Source organism: Molothrus ater, chromosome 2 (genome assembly GCF_012460135.2).
Source record: "Molothrus ater isolate BHLD 08-10-18 breed brown headed cowbird chromosome 2, BPBGC_Mater_1.1, whole genome shotgun sequence".
In the NCBI taxonomy this organism is placed as follows: domain Eukaryota; kingdom Metazoa; phylum Chordata; class Aves; order Passeriformes; family Icteridae; genus Molothrus; species Molothrus ater.
The window spans coordinates 50,076,420-50,099,734 of NC_050479.2; the positions used below are offsets into that span (position 1 = coordinate 50,076,420).

General features: G+C 37.5%; 1 protein-coding gene across 1 annotated transcript in view; it reads right to left on the bottom strand.

Moving 5' to 3' along the window:
* The window catches only part of UCHL3 (ubiquitin C-terminal hydrolase L3), a 42,699-nt gene extending 20,893 nt beyond the window's left edge, over window positions 1-21,806 (bottom strand). Inside the window, exons 1-6 of the mRNA XM_036382002.2 lie at window positions 21,637-21,806; window positions 21,389-21,400; window positions 11,835-11,963; window positions 8,580-8,736; window positions 8,156-8,241; window positions 7,035-7,082 (exon numbers count right to left, since the gene is read on the bottom strand). Coding sequence (XP_036237895.1) covers window positions 7,035-7,082; window positions 8,156-8,241; window positions 8,580-8,736; window positions 11,835-11,963; window positions 21,389-21,400; window positions 21,637-21,678 — 474 coding nt within the window. The 5' untranslated portion in view covers window positions 21,679-21,806. The remainder of the gene's footprint in view (window positions 1-7,034; window positions 7,083-8,155; window positions 8,242-8,579; window positions 8,737-11,834; window positions 11,964-21,388; window positions 21,401-21,636) is intronic.
* Between the last annotated feature and the right edge of the window lie 1,509 nt (window positions 21,807-23,315).

A 23,315-nucleotide genomic window follows, 5' to 3' on the forward strand; every position in this document is an offset into this window, starting at 1 on the left:
TACTGTATTAATACCTTTTTAGCAATTTGCTCAGTACAGAAATCAGATTAAGGCATGTCTCAAACACTAACACGTTAGATAACACGGCAATGCAATGAGTCACAGACTAACCAAGCACAATTTCTAAAACATTTCACATGATTCTAGTAAGCTCTTTTTTACACTTTTACTTTGTAGACTGTAAAAGAAAAAAAAAGCCATAGCTAAAATTTTTAGGAACTTCACCACCTTTATAGGAGAAATTATATGCTTGTTCTCTAATGCTAAGCTAAAAATCATGTATGAAACAGTTCCATCATTGATTTTATATTCTCTCAAGATGCAAATGTTTCTTTAGAGGACTATGGATTATTCAGAAGAAACATCAAGGAATATGGGTGATTTAAGAGAAAAATCCCACCATATGCTCTTGGCAGGAGCAAAAGGGAAGCTCTTTATGTTTCTTCTCTAACAATAAATTGTAATGCCCCAGGGGACCAGAGATCTTTGAAAGTTCAAGTTTTATAGCAGTTGGGAACAGAGAGCATTGATTCTACTTAGCTCTTGCCAATGTTAACGACTGTTACTGTGATCAAAGTCTAACTTCGTGCATTCCAAGCAAGATTATAGTTCTCAAGGCACATGAAACAAGTTTACAGACTACAGTTTGCAGTTATGTTTTGAGTTAAAGAAGAAATCAAGCTGTGGTAGTGTTTTTAGAGGCTGCCAACTTCAATCCGTGTTAAAAATATTCCTGATCATATTTGTGAACAAAAGAGTATCTAAATAAACACATTGATGTGTGCCAGTATTTCAGCTTTTTGTGAACATCTGAGACGTGATCTTTTTTGTGATTTTTGACTCTCTCAGTATAAACACCAGTTTTGATTTTCAAAGGCTGATTTTTTAATCAATATTTTTGATAAGACTCTAATGAGGTGCAAGAATGTTGTTTTTATTTGAAGTAGCAGCTCAGATGCTGCACCTCAGTCCATTCAAGTCTGAGCCTCATTTCACTATAACATACAGTTCTAGTAGCCAAAGCTGTCAGTTGGGAGATAGATGTACAAAGTGTACTAAAATAACCCAAACAGGAGGAGTTACAGAACAGAGGCAGTGTTTTCTGTGCCCTCCCTTAATAGCTGATATATTTTATTCTGCAGTTCTGTTTTCTTCTATCTTTCTCTTCTTAACAACTAATCTTAAAACACTGTAGGTAAACTTTGTTTAGATGGACATTCTCATCAGCCTCAGAGGAAAGAAAATACATGAATGTCAGACCTCTTAATTTTCTCCTAAGGCAGCCAATATCCAACACAGTTCTTACTACTCTCTAACTAATATCCAGCATAGGTATTTCAAGTGGCCATATCACTTGTGTTTATTTGCTTGATTGAAACATCATTTTGAGCCATGCTGTAGTAACACTTAAACAAACTTCCCAAAGACCACAGATACATTCTGCTAAGCAGCAATGCATAAACGTTGCTGAAACTCCCCTGTCCAAAATAACTTCTACCTCCCACCACAAAAGTGGTTCCATATGCCACAAGGACCACATGACATAACAAAAAGTTCAGTCCATCACTTGTACTTTACATCAAAAAGTGATATGGAGAGCCATTGTCAGCAGTTAGTGATACCTTGATGTTACACAAAGAGCCTGCCAATCACTTAGCAGCACAATTATTTGAGTATTTGCTGTTCACAAAAGCTGATCTAAGTCTAGTCTGTTAAACTTTCTCCTGTCTTTCCAGGAGTGTGCCTGTAACCCCTCTGTGCCAGCATTAGCTCCTACAAGACTACAGGATCAGCTGTTTCAGGAAGCTGTTTGGGAAGCCCATGAAGACACTGTAGGAAACTTGCCAATCTAGAATGATTTTAAGAGCCACAGATACACACAGCTGGCTAAAACTTCAGACAGTATTACCAAAAGAGCACTTGAACAGGAGTTAAGCATGTCAAAGCTTTGAGAAATGCAGAAATTGAATACAAATTATTCTCTGGATCTAATTCCTTGCCTAAAGGCCAATTAATATTTTTAAAAGATTTCTGTGTCATAGTTCGCCATTTTCCTTACTGCAGTATTGAGCTGTAATGAAGCACAGTTGCAAAATTACTGGATACAGATGCCAGTAATATGAGAGCAGAACAAAAGTATCTTCTACTCATGTTATTATACTCACATATTAAAAGGGTAAATTATTTCAAGAATCAGATACTATTTTATACCTGGAAAAACTGCCCTGAAGCATGTAATTGTTTAATTGAGCTAAACAATTTCTACTGGCTTATTTCTATACAAAGTGTGCCTTTGCGTTTCCTCCTCTCCTACTCTCCCAGGCAGCTATATAGTAACTTTATAATATTAATGGAAATGAGGGGTATGATACAAAGTAAGTTTCTTCCCCAACTCCAATTTCAAAATTTATTTATTCTGCAAAGACTCTAGACCTGGAAGTTGCTCTCATTTAATAACGTTTTCCTGTTTTCAAAAAATTGTTCCCTATAGATTTTCTGTTCTGTTACTTGCAAATAGTCACTACAATTGTTTTGAAAGTAAGGATGAACCTCATCCTGATCACTGCTATAAATTGGTACTTTTCCTCCCTCAAATATTGCTATAACTTAGTTGTAATTGATCACTATTGATTAGACAGCTAATGTAGATCCACAATCTGTCATTTTAATATTTTTGAAGGGTTGTGGTTTTTCAAAGGAGAGTGTGGTTTTGTTTTTGTAAAAGGGTATCAGAAATGTTAAGGTGTGTGGCAGTACACGGTTTCAAAGCTTATGAGCTGCTCAAGGAGGCATCAGAAGAACAAGAAGGCAAAAAACCCCAAATGCAAAACAAAAGGGAAAACTCAAAGATGGCTCAGCCAAAAGCAATAAAATAAGGATCAGCTTAAAAGTTGTGCAAAGAAACAGGTTCTACTTTCCACATCTTAAGACATCCTAGATATTGTAAATAGAAGTGCATGCTCAGCAGAAGACTCATGGAAGAATAAAGAGAATCTTGAATATCTAGCCCCTATTCTACTCTCAACAATAGTTGCAGTTCAGGAGCTATCACACAGAAAAGAGTACACTGGATCTATGAAGCTTTAAGGTAAAGACCTAGATTTTTTTTTTTTGCAGCTTTGGATATGAAATACCTGTCATTTAAGAAGGTGTAAGCTTCATCATCATAAACTTCAACAGAAATACTGTTCCAGGAATCTTACATTAATTGCCCTCATTATGGTACTTGAACAGACAACCAGAATCAAACCACCCTTGAAGCCAACAAGACACTTCTTCCATGGAACCATTCCCAGATCTTACTACTTGCTACCAAAGTAATTTTAAACAGACCTACATTATTTACACAGAAGTAAATAATAAAAAGTACCCATAAGACCTGCATTAGCTATTTATTGTAGCAATAAAGTGAGACATGGAGCCACACAACCCAGAAGTATTAACAGAACCTGGTCCAAAACCTGGCCTGAAGGATTAAGTGCAAATTTACAACCCTTTTAATTAGCACACTTGAAATGAACTATCAAAATGAAAACTGCTTAACAGTTCTTGAAAGTTTAATCTCCTTGAAAGAAAAAAGAATCTCTTTGATTTTTAAGAAAAGGGGTTGGTTTTTTTTTTAACTAAGCAAATTAATCACAGCTATCAAGCCTGGGAAGCCTGCTAAAGCACCCATCAAGGCAGAACATTCTATAGTTTTCAGCTTCAATCCACTTGCTTACCAATTCATCCTCATGTTCAGCCAAATAGATCCCACAGTAATGATACATCCCACAAGCAAACTGATCACTGTAAATTCTAGCAGTCATCATCTGGAATCTAGAAGCCCATTAAAAGTAATATCTTGCCTAGTGTGGGGGTATTTTCCCCCTGAGAAGAGCTCTTTAAAACATACAAAATTTAGGAGAAAAAAAAAATCTAATTACAGATTATACTAAAACAGAAACAAATCCTAACCACTAGACAGGATGACAAAATACAGAGATATTAGGAAGACAGCACTGCTTTATGCTATTACTTCTGATTTTTACCTCTAGCTAGACTTACTTTATTTTGAGGTTTGAAATACTTACGTACATGAAACAGAAAAAAGCAGAAAATGCATGACCATATTTTAAAAACTATGTAATCACTGAGATTATAAAAAATCTGTGAAGACATAGCAAGACTGTCAAGGGCAATCCACAAATAAAGACTTTACTCAGAAGTATTAAAGATTGAATCCTCAAATATCTGAAACATCAGAACGGAGAAAAAAAACCCCAAACCTACCAAACAGAATTATCAGAAAATAACCTGTCTGTACTCTGTGCTGTTTTTAAACCTTCTGCAGCTCATGATTCCAGAAAATATCTGATCATATGATGGTGTGTTTTTTATGATGGAAGGAAATGTCCTTCCTTCCTAAACAAATCAGTGGAGTTGACTGCTATCCATCCCACTTTTGGAAGTTACCCTGTCAAACACAGATAAGTTTTAGCAAGACTTTCTAAAAATGTGAGTGGACAGTAGTAAGCAATACCTAAGGGACAGAACCACCCATACAGCAGGATTTTCTCATGAAGAACACAAGCCAAGTTAAGCATCCTAAGAAAAAGTAGGCCTGCATGTTTTCTCAATCTTTATATCTGTAAGAGACCTAGAAAAGATCTGTAAAGATCTAGAAAGCACTTTTGTTCACAAGGCATAAACTATACAGCACTTACTATCACTAAACAACTAAATAAACTACTTTACTCAAAGAAAGATTTCTATGGAACATGCCTCGACTATTTGGACAGTGGAGGAGGTGCATGGAGGCCAAAAACCACAGTCATAGGAAGGCAACCTTGTTCCTTTCCAGTGCTCTTAAAGGAACTTTAAATTCTCAGGAAAGTAATCCTAACAAGTCATGGATATGCAGGAGGAATAAGATTCTCTTCTTTCTTTCCTAAAGGTGCTAGAAATCCTCAACTTACCCCAAAGGACAAGGCAACAACCTCATATGAACTGCATATGGTAACTTCATCACCTGCAATATCATGCTGCTTATCAGTCCCTTCAACCGCTACATGGAGAGTATACAGTGACATTTAAAATGTACCCATGGAAGGAAGAAGAGATTAACGCACTTTATCTCTCAGTTACACTTCTCAGCATATTCATGTTTCATATGTTGTTTCACTTAAAAAGAATTTTACTTTAAAGTAAAGCAAGTCCTTAGGTACCAATGAATGGGGAGGCCTTGCTGCCTTGTTTAACTACCATCTGGTAGGACAGGATTTCCAGGCAATTTGATGTTCCAGTAACAAAACTTATTTGTTTTTTCCCTCCTTGGTTGATGGATGAGAACTATTCTGAAAAAAAGGATCCTGGAAAATATATTCAGTCTTTGTACTATTTCAATTTTGGAAACAAAAAGACAGGAAAAAGTTATTTCACTAGTCTAAGGAATATCCATATTGAATTACTTACAGATAGAGTTATAAAAAATGGAATAATAAATAATTGGCAAGGAAACTAGCTATTCAATATCTGTATTTAGGCATGGTTGCTAGGACAATCTCGTAATTTTTTATTATGAAAAGAAGTCTTCATCTTTCCATGCAATTATTAATCTTTTGTATTGTGGTTATCTCAATCAGGAAACAAATTAATTAGTGGAAGTTCAAGAAGTTAACTGTCCATTATTAGGAGATTCCATTGTCACTTAGGTGCTTCCTGAATCTTCATGAAGACACTCAAAACAAACAGCCCTTGTATTTTCTTTCTCAGTCATTCCATAATATCTGCCAGAAGAAGGCAGAGACGATCGTTCCCTACATGAACCTTACAGTACATCAAAATAACTACAGAAGTTTCTCTTTCACAAGGATCTTAGGAAAAGATTCAGTCTTCATGAATTTGTTGGGATAATCACTCTTTCTGATCTGGCCAAGAATATCTAGAAATGAATTCATTTGAGAAAAAAAAAAAAAACCAGACCATATTTTTGAGTCTCTTACTTAAAAAAGGAAAAAACTATAAATTTGTTCTGATGCTTCTTCTTGAAATATAGAACCTTGGCTAATTTAGGGAACAAGATAAGAAGAGAGAGTGGTGTGTTTTTTTAAATAAAACACTACAAAGGAAGTTGAGTATCTATAACAGAAATAGTTAAACCAATTCTCATCATTTCCATTTCCAGACAGGGCAAAGGGGAGCAGAAAGGATTGATTTGCTTTCTCCTACATTGTATAGAAGACACTGCACAAAAAAAAAAAAAGAAAACGTTACCTACTGGTCTTTAAAAAGAGAGAATGGATGAGTCACTGGAGCCACAGCCAAACATAGAATTGTTTCTCTTTTTGTCAAACAAAGCAATGCTAGCAACAATATAATCTTTTTTTTTTCGTCAAACAGATAGTGAAATCTGAACCAGAAAGATGGAAAACTGACTTAGTATGACTGAAGCAGAAAAATGTTGAATGTTCAAGTTCATGGTTATTTCAGGGTTCTTTTGTCAACTACTAGGTTGTTTTTTCCATATCACACACAATCTGTTGAGGCATAAATGCTTATAAATGTGTGTATGAATGAGAATTTATCTGAATTTGTATTGTATACAGACAGCACACACACAGCTGCAAACCAACTATTGGGCTATTTCTTTTCTTGAATTATAATTTTTCAAACTCTCATAAAATGTTCGATACACTTGTATGGTTACTATGAATCTTAAAGTCTTGCCTACAAATGTGTAACATGAAAACCTCAAGTTTCTGTCTGTTTTACTCTGAAATGAAGCTTAGAAATATCTTTCATGTTATATAAGAGCTAAAAAAGCCTAATGCAAACAACCCCCACCACCAAAACCCACAAACAAACAAAAACCCACAGGCTTCAAGTTTGGTTCCCCCCCAGCAATGCCACTTAATTTTGGACTAATTACACAATTCTGAAAACCAAGCAAGAATCTCAATTTCACTGAAAACCTTTAACATGTGATTGCTTTCACGTCAATTATATTCAACTCAAAGTAGATATAAACAAAGACTTTTTAAAAAACTGGATACCTCAGTCTGACCTTCATGGGCACTGGATTCATGAGTGACACGAATAGCCTAAAATTAAAATATATTTCAATCAGACATTAAATGAGAGACTTTCAGTATTGTAAGAACCATTCTTGCACTTCATTTTATCAATTACATAGATGTAACTATATTTATTCAGTGCTTATAATAAATAAGAAAGTTAATAAACAGATAATCTCCACTTCCAAGGATCTCAGAAGACCACTCCTTCAGTTTCATATCAGTCAATTCAGGTCAAATATCTGAGAGTTTGTAATGAGCCTTTTGCACACAGAAAATGCTTTTTTTAGCTATCATTTTGAGTAGAAAAAATAATTTACATAGAAGCCCCGATCAGTCATTTTGTGTCCAACATTTCCATGGAAAATGTCATAAATCTCTGCTGTTTCTGTTTGTTACTACTTCCTTTAGCCACATATTAACACTCCTAGTCCTGAGGGCTTCACGATGTGCTCTGACTTAAAAATCATCAAGGTTTTCATTTTGAGAGAGGACCCTCATTACCATCAGGAGCAACAGCACTGTCCTCCATCCACCACTGGCCAGATGTTTCTGCCACATCCTTTCAAACAGCACTAATGATGTGGCTAACCATATTATCAGCTAGCTCATCTCATGGTTTAGGATGGTAGGGGAAGGAGATCATATTTCAGCCAAATCAGCTCTTTGTGTGCCTCAACTGCTAAAAGCATGGAGATATGACCAGAAGGCACCAATTAAAAGAGGCAGCAAAAGGACTATCCTTTCAGCAATAGCCCCAGATCAGCTTAAATTGACCATTAAACTATATCCTGAACCCATAAAAAGAAAAGATTATGCACACATTTCTCATGCATTTCAAAGTAATTTTAAACTAAGCCAGGGAATTAATATGGATGAGAACATTGACAAAATCCGTTCTGCTGACTGAGCTATGGGCAGGCAGGAATACTCTAAAATACCAAAGCAGAGTTTCCTTTGTAGCAACTGTCTGATCACAAGCTCACTGTAAAATCAAATTTGTTTAGCTGCTTCACTGAGTCAACCCCCAAGGACAATACCTGCTCATGCAAGTAATTCTTACACCATTTTAAATAAAAGTAAAAACACATGATACTAACTTCATAAGTTTCTAGGTATTTGGCCCTCTCTTCAGGAGTCATAGATAATGAATCTTCTAGGAACTTTTTCAGTGAAGAATTAGTTTCTTAAAAAAATTTAAAAAGACATAATTAGTGTCATGTTTTAATTCCAACTTCATTCACAGCTTACAGAATCCAACAAAAGACCTGAAGATAAGATAGAATTGCACTGTATTTTTAAGACACAGAAGGCTGACTGCACTTTGCAATGTTTCAAGTGCTTTAGTTCGTAAATTAGTATAAAATAATAATTTTGTAATTATAGATAAAAATGCACTCCTTCAGCCTTTATGAATGGTTATATTCAGAGAAAATAGTACAAAACATACCCTTCCCTCCATGGCTTCCCACATCTGAGGAAAAAAGGGAGAAGCTAACAAAAACCAAACCAAAAAAATCTTACCAAAGTTCATTTTATCTCTGTTGTTTGCAATAGCATGAATTAGCCCAATTGTCCCACAAGCATTGTTAATGGTCTGCTTCATGAAATACACTGATGATTTGACATCTTGTCCCTTAGCTTTTATCCTCTCTTCTTCTTCTGTTCTGAAGGTTTCATACTAGAAGGAAAGTTAAAGACACAAATAGTTACAGTTATTCAACAAATAGTACAAATAGCTACATCATTCAAGACAAAACAAATTATAAAACACAACAGCTAATTAATACTGCCATTTGAAATGTTTAACACATGTGGTCCAACAAGTATATTAAAATTACCTGAACTGTTCTATGCTGTTTCTTAACCCAATGCCTTCACACTTGAAACATCATTTTGAATATGTGTTATCTAAAACAACTTTAAAAATTTTCAAAGTATTTCCTTGATCTGAGCTCATGTCACCATCTCTCTTCAATGCAACTTTAATAGCTTTTTAAGGACAGAAGTGTCAAAGTGCTATCAAGAAAGCCATAATACTTCAGGTGATTAATCATCACAAAGCATTCTTTAAATGTTCCACTGTTACATTTCATTTTTCCCAGGAATATAAAATAAGATCTATATAACACCCAAGGTATCAAAACAGGCCCTTCTGAAGCAGTACTCATAAAGTAAACTTTTATATTCTGCAACAAAAAGAGAATTAGCTTTGACTGAACAATCTAAAATACTTGTTTTATAATGATCATATGTGACTAAAACCTGTTATACTGTGCAATAGTGTTGTCAGTTTTGTGCTTTTTTTTTTTGTCGCTGGCTGTGATTTGTTGGCTCTTTTGGGGAAGGGGGGTTGCTGTTATGGGGTTTTTTGAATGGATTTGTTTGAGGTTTTTGTTGATTTTCTTTTGTTAAATTTTAATTTCAGACAGAAAAAGAAATAAATAAATCCACAAATGTTCCAGTTAATGATTCCTCCTTTGCCTCTTTTATTAGGTACTTTTGCAGACAAAAAAAAAAAGAATTCTGAAGTAGATGGGCTTTTTATACAAGTATGATGAAAGTAAAGTAAGAATGCAGAATGTTACCAAGGAACTCTTCCTGCAAACTCCTAAAAAAATTCCCTTGTCTGTACTGTCAGTGACAAACAAAACCAAAAAACTTCCAGCATCATATTTCACTTTTGTAAGTTGCCTCAATGTTCTGAATAGGCTAACTAATAGCAAGAGCATTATAAACCATTTTAATTTGGTTTATCTACAAGCTAACAAAAAATAGCCTTAATTGAGATAAAAATTTCAGAGAGTTCAATCAGACAAAAAGTTCAGACTAGAGAAGTGAACAATACAGCTGCCATTCATTCCTTCCCAACTAAAATAAAATCCACAGAAAAAATAAATATATAAATGCTGAGAATACCAAAAATACAATTTTGAGCAAGGGATAGACCAGATCTCAACAGATTCTTCCTAACCTAAGCTATATCCCAAAATTTAGATTCATTTGGATCTATCTATTCATTAGGCCCACAATGCCAACACCCACAATATTCACTTTGTCTACAACATACTATGCAGACTAAGAAAGCATTGACCTTTAAAGTGTACAACAATCCTAAAATTATCTGAATGCTAACAAGAGTAGCTTGCCCTAAAAGCAAGTTCTAGGAAACTGATATACAGGAACCACAGAACCACTGAACTTCCAGACAGAAGAACAGAAAGACAGTGAGAAAAGTGTTTACAAAGGCAGCAAAACTAATGGGCACTTTCATAAATAGGCAGCAAAACTAATAGGCACTTTCTAGACACGGCCAAGAAACAAATAAATCACAAATTAAATAAAAGTGTAATTTTACAGGCCATTTTGAAAGGGAGACTGAGGAGGGAAAAACTACTCTAGAAATACAAAATAATGCTCAAGGGTCTTGTGGAGTTCACAGTGACCAACAAAAGCTTCATAACACTGGGACCTCCCATGAAACATCACTGTTCACACAGCCAGGCTAAACAGTTGATAGAAACATTTGTGTCCCTGATGTTTCAGAAGGATTAACATGCTGAACACTTGGCTGTGCTCAGATTTGACTGATTGATGCAACAGAGCAAATGTTGTTTCTCTGGTTTTGTTTGTCATATGTTTCTTTAGGATGAAATCAGATACACCTTCTGGAAAAAGAGCAAGGTTCTTTCCCATGGGATAATGCTCCCATAGCATGATCCAAAGAAAGGTTTGCACAAGCAGGGAGTCAAAAGAAAAGTGAGAGTCAGACCTGTACCTCAAACAGCCAGACAGAAATGACAGCACACAGAAAACAATGCCTCAAAGGTGACAAAAAGGACATTTCCTGAGGACAGGTGAGTTGAAAGTCTGTTTAAGCTCAAAACTATCAAGGTGGCTGAAATCAATCTTGAAAAGTACTGCCTGCATAGCTGTTTTGGAGAAACTGAGAATGCAGAGGTTTACAGGACATAATGTGTAGGAAGACTGACCTGTCACTCCTGTATATTTAAACACCTTGTGTTTAGAAGTTAAGCTTCAATACCTAAGTGATTATAAGCTACATATTCTTTTTGAGAGACATATTAAAAGAATTAATTGTGGACAGATTCACTTCAACCTTTTTGGCTGACCTTATCACAATCATGTAATACTGTTATAAATTGAAAGATCAATTGAATCACACTACGTAAAAGCATGTGATGACACAAAATAAGCACATTGAAGATTTAATCAAAGTCCAACATAGTGAAAGATGGAGGGGAAATTGTCTTTCATCTTAATAGTACGTCCCATCTGTCCAAGAAGTGAAAGCCACATCAATACTGATGACAAAACTGAAAGTGGATTGAAGACTGAATAAATAGTCTTTACAGTGTAACAGGACAAAAACTCAAAAAGAAGCAGCATATTGTCCTACACCTTATTTCATATTTTCCTTATGCTGTTGGAGCTTTCTGCTAAAATCAGCAAATTGAGCCATCTCACAGTGCTTATTATAAAAAATACCTTAAATTGCCTGTAATAGAAAAGTGTGAGGCATATTTCTTTGTGCTTCTACATTAGCTTTTCCCATTCTGATTTGAAAAGAAATCAGAAATATACATGCAAGGTTATCAAAAGAAGCATTTTTTGTGTTATTTTTAATGAAGAAGTCTCTTGAATAAAGGCTTGAGTCTCATTTTGATTCTAATATGACAGCAAAGTACAAGATTCAAACTTTCATTCCCATTTCACTTATGACAAAAGCAATTAACTGATTATTAAATAAACATTTACCTTTTCTGTTATTGGAAAGAGAAGTAGTACTGCACATACAGGTCTTGGCACCATGCTAAGCAGTTCTGGTTCCATACCATAAACATCTACAAATTGCCAGTCAGGATGTATACCCAACTGTTTCAGGAACTGGAAGAGGAAAAAAAAGCATAATATTAAACAAGAACACTCAAACACCTATCTTTTCAGAAGCATAACAGAGTATCCACAATGTGAAATACATTAAAACAACCCATGCTTTCTAAAATTTAAGGAGAATAAGGGAGATACAAGTTTTAATAAATAAGGCTGAATAAATCACATACAAACACACAAACTCCCATGTTTTAAGTATTTAAATAGTCTTTACAGAAGGGAAGTGGAAACACTCCCAGCACTATTTACTGAAGCATCAAAGCATTTCAACCATTTAAAAAGTGTTCTGTCACAAAACAGAAGATTTTGTGAATCTATTTTTACTGAATATTTATGTTAACTAGAAATCATCAGAGCCATCAGTCAGAGCGCATATGAACAAACTTATGGCATTATTTGACTCCATATGGTATTGTCTGACTCCATGACTTCAGAATACCTGGCACCAGGGCTCATATTGGAGCTCCTACCACCAAAAAGATGTTAGGAGCAAAACCACACAAGATACACACTTTAGTAAGTGTAGCTTTTACAAGGAAAATCTCTTCAAACTATGATGGAGTAATATATTGATGGAGTAATACTTTGATGACTGGATGCTCGCTTTTTAAATGGATATTCTTCTACTCAAGTAAACTAGGCATCACAACAACAGTTGCAGAATCAATGACCACAGAGATGGTCAAAGACAATTTGAAATCTTTTCATTGTCAGACTGGAAGAACCTAACTGAATTCAGGAACTGTTGTTACTATACACATAGTGACCATTCACAATTATATGAAAAAACTAACTGTACACTGTGGCATACACAGATCTTTGAATGAACATGAGGAAAAGGGAAAGTGTTAAGCATTTAGTAACTGATGAAACAGAAGAGTTTACTTTGAACTTCTATTCTAACCTTCTACATTGTGAAGATAATTACCACTTAGTGAACAGCCAAAAAGAAAAAGTTCCAAAGAGAAGAGACTACATGTATGGGTGCATTAAAATATTAATTAATAAGTACTTCCAGTACTTCTCTTATTAAGTCAGCAATTAAGCTATCATTTTTACTGCAGGATAAGTAACACAACTGAAAAAATTCCATTTTCCATTCCAATATCATTTGATATTTTGCAATATTACATGAAATAAGGGTACAAATGCCCAAAAATAAAGAAGACACTCACTTAGAAAAAGATAATGATAAAGAATCTCATTAAGTTACTGGACAAATAAGTGGTTTAGTCTCTTGTCCCGTTCTACACCACTGGGGAAAAAAAAATCACCAAGCAAGCAACCAACCAACCAACTAACAAAAATAAAACCAACCCCTTTAAACCCAAAGTCAACAAAATGATAACCAAACCCAAGAATGGTTTCCTCAAACTCCTGAATTAAGAATTTAACAGAACTGAAACTCCATTGATACAGGGCACCTTTCATTATTCATGCTACCATACCACCTAGAAACTTTAAAATCCGAGAAATTTTATCTTCCAGTAAACAATGAGAGTGACAATGAAAAATGATGGTCAGCACTACAGAGAACAGCAAGAGCATAGGCTTAGTATGACAAGCAGTGATCTTAACACACAACCAGACTAACTCTACTGTAGAATCATAAACCAAAAATAAAATACTAAGGATAGATTCAAAACAGGCAAATAAGATATCTCTCTGTATGTCAAGAGGGTTTCATTCAGGCCTGGAAAAAAAGATAGAAATATCCTTCTGAAAATTACTAAGTAGATTTTAAAAACTGTGCAGGCTAAGTGCCTGTGTAAGAGAGAGTGACAGACAGGTAACAGATGAACAATAGCTGGCTGGATGGGAAGACAAAGTCATTCCTGTTTTAGGACAGCAGGAAGTTCAGTATGCTTTTTAGACAACATCACTTTCTAAAAAGGTGAGAGATCTATGCTGTTGTCCTTTCCAATTACTTAGGGATTATCCAAGCAAATTTATTCTACAAATACCTACTGTAAATAACAGTTAGGGTTCTTTGGGGGCTCACTCATCTTCAGCTGTTCACTTTCTCTTTGATAATACGTATGCAAGATAACATAAAATAGCAGCTTCATATTTCTCCAGATCTGCACAAGAGAGTATCAGAATCTTTTTCTCAGACACTGCTTATCACACTGCTGACAATTCTTAATTTAAAGGTCTTTGAGCTTTCACCTTATAAAAGAAAAAAGAAAAATTCTTGGCCATATTACAGAAGTCTTAGAGGATCTCAGGAAGAACAACAGCAGCACAACCCTCCCCACACACATCTGTATCTAGTATTCACTTTTTCACATCTTTATTTTTACAGATTGTTGTCATAGTTTTGGTTGTCTCTTTTCTTCTTGTCTTAAAAGACCTTGCTGAAAAACACTTTCTGGTTTTTCACTGGTCCAGCTAGCTAGCAGACAAAAAGCCACTTTAGAAACTACTTTACACCCCTCACCCTTATCTGCACTTCCTATGAATTTGCCCTTTTTGCCCCAGTATTCCAGAAGGCCCTTCTTTCTCACCTAACTACTACCGTTTATAACTAGCTAAGGGAGAGTGCAGAGAAGATGGAGACACTCATCTCAGCAGCACACAGTAAAACAGAGAGAAACAAGAGGCTGAAACACCTCTTGTTGAAAGAGAAATAAGGAAGGCATTTAAAAATAAATGTAAAAAATAACAAACATAGTAAAACACTAGCACCAAGTGTCCAGGAGACTGTGGAGTTTGTGTCTTGAGAAATGCAGAACTTGATAGGTTGCTGAACAACTTGTTTTGAACAGAGTATGGTTGGTCTGCAGAACTCAAAAGTCCCTTCCAGCCTACCTCATTCTATTCTAAATGATCACAAATTGTAAATCTGTATGTCTAAATGTTGGTTAATAGCACAAGCATTACAATAGGCACTTCTAGGCACTCTACCTATGCAGCATGTGGTATAAGCTATTCTGTTTTCATTGCTAGTACTTCAGCCTACTAACTGAAAAAAGCACAGAGCAGCTATCTTTAACATGAGTTTAGAATCCTACTTCTGCCAACACAGTTCCAGAGCCAGTTGGAAGATTTGATCTACCAGGTTTATGGAGATTCAGAAAGGGTAAGTGGGATAAGACAACGTAAGGGTGAAATATATTATAAACTTATGTAGTACATGCATAATTGAAATACTGTCTAAACAGCAATATGCTTTTCTACTCTGTCACTTGCATGCAAAAACAAAGTGAGGACAAAAACTGAAACAAAATAGGAGCTTGACATTTAAGGGCAACTAAAGTTGGACAGCTTCTGCAAATAGTTCAGCAATGTCACATTTTAAATACTAAAGCATTATACTCAAGACCTGGATTTTTCCACATCTTACTATGGTATTTATATAAAAGTTGGAACCATGAAAACATAAAACTGGCAAAATGCACAAACATTTCCAGACTCTCAGATGCAGAAGTCAAGAGAGCTTCTGTGAGAAGAACCAACTGTTGCCACCCTCTTCTAAGCACAAATATAAACCAAACACCTACACCATCTACATTTTATTGTACTTCTGCTGAATGCATTAAAGCATCTCTATATCACAATAAAACCACAGTTAAGACTTTCCTCTGCAAAAATGAAGTGTTCCTATGGTTTTAGGAAACTGGAAGGACAACATATAAATAAACCAATTAAGACAATCAATATTTTCTAACTTTTTCATTAAAGCACAAGAATTTTTAGCACTTTATTGAATTGAAGGTAATTTTTCCCATAAATTGTAGTAAGACATTGAGTAAAATGTAACTGATTGAATAATCATCAGGAAAGGGAAAATTATTCATTTCTTAAAGTATCCAGTTTTATTAATCTATATTAAAAATACAACTGCACAATATTTTGCTTTTAATTCTTTACACATAATTTTTAGAAGCATGTAACAAAACTAAGTCCATTTGAGAAGTGAAATTCCTTTCTAGAAATAAGGGAACCACCCAAACAATATTCTACTGTTGGAGCATTATAAGGATATAGTTCCTCCTTCTTTCATCATGACATTTATGCAATTAAAATGAAGGAATATTTTTTCAGTACATTTTAGAGACAGCATCATTTCAGTCATATGCAGCAGCTGTAAAAACTTTAGTTCTGTACAGCAGGTCAAAAGGCACACCAGGAGCAAAGAAATAGCTGGAACTAAGCTGCATTATTCTTCTTTACCAACTACTCCTCACTTAAAATGGCCACAAGTATGATCTTGTTCTTTGAACAAGTATGATCTTGCTCAAACAAGAGATGACCCATTATAATAGACTTCTTTGGGAAAATCAAAATTTATTACAAATTCTTTAATATCCTCAGGTTCTGTACTTTGGGACACCATAATAAAGTTCAAAGAATACAGCCCAACACAATTTTTTTTTTCAAAAATGTGAGGAAACTTACATCCAGAAAACTCTTATCCTTCCAGTTGTGTTCATTACATCATGGTGTCTAGAAGAGCAACACTGACTCACAGTTAGGGTTCCTGTTCTTTAAAATGAGAGGTATATATTTTTCATATATCCATAAAGCAGTTTTGAAACTTAAAACTCAGGATGCCCAGGCACTGCTGTACATATTCAACCAGGGCATCCCACAGGCAGCAATGCAAAAAAAGCACTCAGAAATCTGGACAAACCAGCTGACCCAGGCCTCCTCCGAAACCAGTGAGCAAGAGCTTTAAAATGCTTCCAGCAGAGTCCTGAGGTGTTGATACTGAGACATTGATTCAAAGCAGAATACTGTGTTATTCTGTGAAAAACACTTAACAGACCTGTTTGCATGATCTAAAAAGTTACTCATAACAGAAATGAGCTGATCAATCCACTCTTCTAAATGAGCTGTTATACACATTTCTTCTTTTACAGTTTACTGAAACAACCATTGGATTCTACTGACTCTGATGGTCCTTTAAGCAAGGAAAATGTCCAAGTGGGAAAAAGCATTTCAGTGCAGTAAGATAACATTTAAGGCATGAATAACTGTCACCTCTTTTCCCCTTTGTCTTCAAGACAGTAAGGGTTTCCTTGTAACAAAAGCTAAGAAACTGAGCAAAAAAGATCGTAAGAAGGACCAGAAGAGGCAAATACAAGTAGATGAATGAAATACATGTTTTTCATAGCTTTCAGTTACTGAAGAACATACGAAGACTGAGCTAAGGCAACCTTTCAACTATTCATATAAACACTACTGTAAACAATTGACAATTTTCCCTGTGCAACATATTCACCTATTTAAATTCAGTAAGAGGGCCACATAGTTGGAGATATTTTAAACTAGAAGAAGCCATTCACAAAGTGCTCTCACTGTGGTCACCTACAATTCCTTCATATTTATCCTTGCGCTTATTCTTTGTTATGCAGCATCACAGGCTCAACATTCCCCCTTTGCTGGCTCTGTGAAAGCCTTTCTGGGCTTTTGTGTCTACAGAAAGACACAAACTGAATCCTGGTTTTCAACTCTCTGAGGCTACATGAGTAATAACAGGCTGTTTTCCAAGCATGTACACTATCTCCACTATTTTACACTCTGCTTGCCACAAAAGAGTTAAACTCCACTCCCTCACCTGAGAAAAAAAAAAAAAGGAAGTTTAGCTAGGCATTTTAGAAGGACATCTGTGTTTCTCCACAGCCAACATCCTTTCACACTAAGACAGCACCTCAGTACCTCATCTATGAGTGCTACCTTCCATAGCACTTCAGGAATTGTGCGCACCACATTTTCAATTATTTTGATCACTACAGCTTTTCTTTGGGAAAGCTTGTGGGATAGTGTTTCAGAGTCCAGGAAATGAAAAGATCTTTTAGGAAGACTAAGTCCTCCTTCCAAGATACTTAATTCTTCTCTGTATTTGCCTGACACCCTGAAGAGAGGTGTTCCATAAATGGATAAAGACTGGCTGTCTCCAGTTTCTGACATTTGTTCTATGCTTTGTGAGCTTTATCGTCCCCGTAACTTTCAAGTCACAGCTGTCAATGGTTTCCTGAGCTAAAATAATTTTCTTTATGCAGCTGACTCTCAATACCTTAATGGCTTAAAGAACTCAAAACCCCAAAGCCCCTCCAAAAAGTAGGATCAAAGTCCTACAAATAATGCTGGAAGGTAACTAAGAACCAACAACTAAGCCCTATGAGGCAAAAGGAACTCAAGCCACAGCCAACACTCAGCAGTCAAACTCTGAAGCCAGTGCTTGAGCTTCATAATCAGATGCAGTCAATTACTCTATCCTTATCTGGATCCAACGAGGGCATGAGTGGAAATGTTATGTTATTCAGGAAAGCAGGGATCTTTCTTAGAATGTGTAAGATGAAGAAAGGGAAAAGAGAATGAAAAAAGGTGGGCCATCAAGAAAAATATCCACCCATACTTTTTGTTTATCTACACTTCCCAGACAATCCATTGTGGGTTGTAAGCCGGACTGAAGTAACATGAGAAAGAACAATCAGTTTGTGTTCTGATCTTTTCACTCAAAAAAATGTACATGCAGTCTCATTTTGGTTTTTTTTCTCAGAAGAAATTGGGACCAAGATAACAAACATCATATAGATGGTAATTGAAAAACACAATTTCTGTGCCTTCTCTCAGGAAAATCCCCTAAGACAGCCAGGAAGGAGGGTAGCGCTGGTCACGTCAGGCCTCGACCAAAGGAAGGTCAAAGAGAAGAAACCATTCATTCCCCCTCATCACTGTACACAAAATGGAGCTTTGGAAATGCTGAATCATCAGCTCTTTCTGTATCAGAGGTAGACAACAATTCATTCTAACAGACTGGAGAAGTGAAGGAGAAAAAAAGTACTGTGACAATAACTTAGCACCCTATGGTACATTTAACTCCTGCCTTCACTCATTACAACCAGCACTGTGTGCTGCATTGAATGACTGTCTTCTCTCTTGAAAACATCATTACAGACACATGGCACATTTCCACTGCCACTGGAAGTCTTAAAAGCTAAGAAAGAATATTCCTGTTTACCCTCAGCAGCCAGTTTCTGAACCTTCAAATAATTTTAACACATGTGTACAAAGAGAGGTTCTATACAGATTAAGGATTTACAAAATCCTGGACTTGTATTAGAATATAAACACCTTCAGATAGAGAAAATCTTCTGAGATATTTTTGAAAGACTTCACATACCTCTAACTGAGGCATACCTTTTTTTTTCCATTATCATCTGAATTTCTACCACAAAGACTGAAAGCCTCAAATTTACAGGCTATATTTTAAAACCAGAGAAGATACAGTATTGTAAGAACATACTAAAAGCAAATGAACCTGCATTTAGTACACTTCCTTACTAATTACTTTTAATAAGGGGAATAAAATTATTGGTAAAATAATAAAAACAGCATAAGCACTTGATGTAGTTCTAATTACAATCTAAGACAAAGAATCCATGCATCTTACAGGTCACTGGAATTTTTCTTTTGTTTAAGACTTCACTACCATACCTAGCAATAATTTTAACACTAACAAGAGTAGTATGCATAAGAGATAGTCTAACACTCAACTAAAAAAGCCAAATAACAAACCCCAAGAAGAAACACTTGGCACTTGGTTAGATGACTGACCAAATACATGTATTAAATGACTGCCAGACACGAATATTGCAGTTTTTACAGACAGACCATTGGGGCTTTTAATGCTAAAGACTTCTAGACTATTTTACAGAGCACAGTACAGAGTACTACAAGAAATGCCCATCCTTGCAATTAACTCAAGAGGATTTTCCAAAAATTAATTACCAACTTCATTAAAATTTCAAATTACTATTATTGTTGTTTTAAACATAAGCAGGATATGAATAACTTATGACTAACAGCCCTGTTGCTACACAGTTCACCACTGTACTGATGAGATTAAAAGAACAATGATTAATAATGAAAGGTGCATCCATATTCAACACCCACCTATTTATTATTTTTTAATATACATCTCTCAGGCTGGATAATAACAATCCTGCTCAGTCAAGACTGGTAGTGAAGGAGGAAATCCAATTGGTTTCAAGTGGCCTTTTCTACACAGAAACAGTAACAAGAAAATCCTTGTGGAGTACAAATTCCTATTAACCATGATCATCTACAACAGCTACATCCATCACCAATGGGCAAAAAAGATGAATTTTAAAAGACTTAAAATTGTATATTTGACATCCCTTTAGGATTTTCTCCATACAACATAAACACATAGGGATACAAGATATTTCAGATGAAAGAATGTCACTATTTTCTCCTCCTCAATTTCTACTTAAAAGGTGGTCTTAATTTGTACCATGATGAGCTCATCTCACCATCTGGAAAGTCAGAAGAAAAAGTTAGATAATTGGAAGTTATTTATTCACTTATTCATTTAGTCACTTATTTTCTGGAATTTAGTCTCTGAATTTCAAAATGAAAAAGTGGAAACTATAGCACGTGTTCAAGATGGGCCCCCAGGAAAGGCCATCAATTTTAACTCAGGAGATTGGGATTATAGACTTCTCAAATTGCTCCACAGCAGCAATACTGTAAGAATTGTAAAATTATTTGCCCTAGGAAACTATAACACACAAAATGACCGAGTATCAAATAACCCTTCACTCTCCTGCAGATGTAGTTTGTACATTACAGCAACCACAACAACAAAAAAACCAAACAAAACATCCTTCACACACAGAAATTCCCAGTTTCCAAAATATTCCAACAATATAGTTTTAAGAATACAATTTTGCTGCTGGAAGTTTCAGAGCCCTTTGGCTTAAACACCATCTTTAACATTATCAAGAGGCCTGCTGAAATCAACAACTGACCATTAACACTATGCTCAAAATTGTGATTGAGAACATGATGCAGGGTTAGAATATGTGTGATTTCCTTTCAGCCAGAGCTTATTTAGTGGGAGCATTGTTTTGTGTATTAGAACAAGCTTCCTTTCTCTAGCGTGGGTTCTACCACGCTAACAAAAACAGCAACAACCAATCACGCCCATATTGTCATTAATAAGCAGGAAAGTGCAAATATGGTAAAATTACATTGTTTTTATGGTCAGCCAAAAAACTATGAGACTACAACACCATGATGCAAGCAGATCCATACATGTGCCCAAAGCCACCATGTACAGGTCCACACCGGGCACATGTTATATATAAATTAATGTTTTAACCACTAATTAATGAATTAAAACCCACCTTGAAAAACATCAGAAATTTCATTACAGTAATAGCCAGGCCTCAACTATTCCTTTTTACTGTTCGTTTTTTTTTCATACAGTATCTTTACGGGAGAGGTTCCAGTGCGGTCCGACATGCCAAGACGAGCACAGACACGCGTAGAGAAGGAAGGGGGCACTCTCCTTGGACAAGACGGAACCTTTACTATACGAAAACGAGAGGAGACGGGCCCAAAGCTGCAGAGTCTAAAGGTTACCTCAAATAGAAGCTTCTTACCTGATTCGTGACCTGAAAAGAAAGCAGAAAACAGAAGATAGTTAAGACTCAGTCGGATCCACAGAATGAGACCTTCCTCCATCCCTACCTCCACCAGCCACCCCTGAAGAGGCGATGCGGTCCAGCGCGGCCCGGAGCCCTCTGCCCTCTCCCCTCCGCCATCCTCCCGCCAGCCCCACAGCAGGCAGGCTGTCGGGCGGGCAGCCCCCGCGCACGGCAGCGCCCCACTGCCCAGGCCGGGCACTCACGTCGGGGTTGGCCTCCAGGGGCAGCCAGCGATGGGGCTCCATGGCAGTGGCGGCGGCGGCGGATCCCGGTGCGGAGCTGGACGGACGCTTCAGCGCGGCTCTGACAGCGCCTCACGGTGCCGCCGCGCCTCAGCCCTGACCCAGGGACGCGTCACCGCGCCGGGCCTCGCAGGGGGGGCGGGCGAAGGAAGAAACACCGCCCGGCGCCCGCCCGAACCGCCGCGCCGCTTCGCACTGATGGCAGGGGCGGCTCTCCCGGCAGTGGCCGCCGTCCCCCATTGGAGTGCTCCGGGCGGCGAGGCCCAGGAGATTCCCCCCTCCCCGCCCTCTTGGCTCCCCCGGCAATGGACTCTCCCAGCGGGGCAACGGGTGGTTCCTCTCCCGCGCCGCCGCCGGGGCCTGTGGGGCGCGCCGCAGCCGCCGGGGGGCGCGGCCGCTCGGGGTCGGGGCACGGCGGGGGCCGGAGCCGGAGCCGGAGCCGGGCACGGCGGGGCCGCGGGAGCGCCCGCTAAGCGCCCCTGCAGCCCGGCCCCTCCGAAGCGGCCTCCAGCAGCTGAGCTGAGCCGTAGCGGGAAGGCATGGGCAGCGTTCGGCGAAATACGCTCGCCGGACGGGCCAGGCCACGGGGCGAGGCGGGACAAAGGGAGCCAGAGGAACTGCTGAGCAGCAGTGGCAGTAAATTACCCCCACGCCTCAGAATCACAGAATATTCTGAGTTGGAAGGGACCCACAGGGATCATGGAATCCAGCTCCCGGCCCTGCACAGAATGGGGCCCTGCACGTCCCCACGAGTCAAACCATGTGCCTGAGAGTATTGTCCAGACGATTCTTGAGCTCTGCCAGGCTGGTGCTGTGACCACGTCCCTGAGGAACCTCGTCCAGTGCCCAACCACCCTCTGGATGAAGAAACTTTTTCTGTTATCTAACCTAAACCACCTCTGACACAACTTCAGGCCATTCCCTCAGGTCCTAGCACTGATTGCCAGAGAGAAAAGATCAGTGCCTGCTCCCCTGGCTTCATCTTGCCTGAGAAGACCTCAGTATAGCAGCAAGGACTTGGTGGTTTTCATACATCTTGCTGAAAATTACTGCAAGATGTGTTAAACACGATTAAAAACATTTATCTTCTGTAGGTACAAATCCCATCATACTTCCCATCCCATTAAACATGGCATTTCTTGGCGTTTTGGCTAAGATGAAGCACAATCTAATACATATATACCGTGTGATTACATTTTATATATGTACACATACCAGATTTAGTGTTAATGCCCTCTTTCAAGTTATTTCAGAAAGGCTAAAAGGAACACATCATGGCATTGGTGAGGGCACACCACTGTGTCCATTCTAGAATCCACAGGGACATTGAGGCGCTGGAGCGAATCCAGGGAAGGGCAATAAAGCTGGTGAAGGGTCTGGGAGAGCACACCCTATGAGGCACAGCTGAGGGAACTGGGGTTGCTTAACATGGAAAAAAAGGAGGCTCGGGGCACGGGGGGACCTTATTACTCTTTACAGCTATTTGGAAAGAGATTGTAGACAGGTCAGGGTCAGGCTCTTTGCCACAGATAGGCAGACAAGCCAAAATCCATTCATATTTCACCAACTTCTGTTCCAAATTAAAAATTTAATGCATATTTATTTGCCAATGAAAATAAACCAAAATATTTTAAAATTTT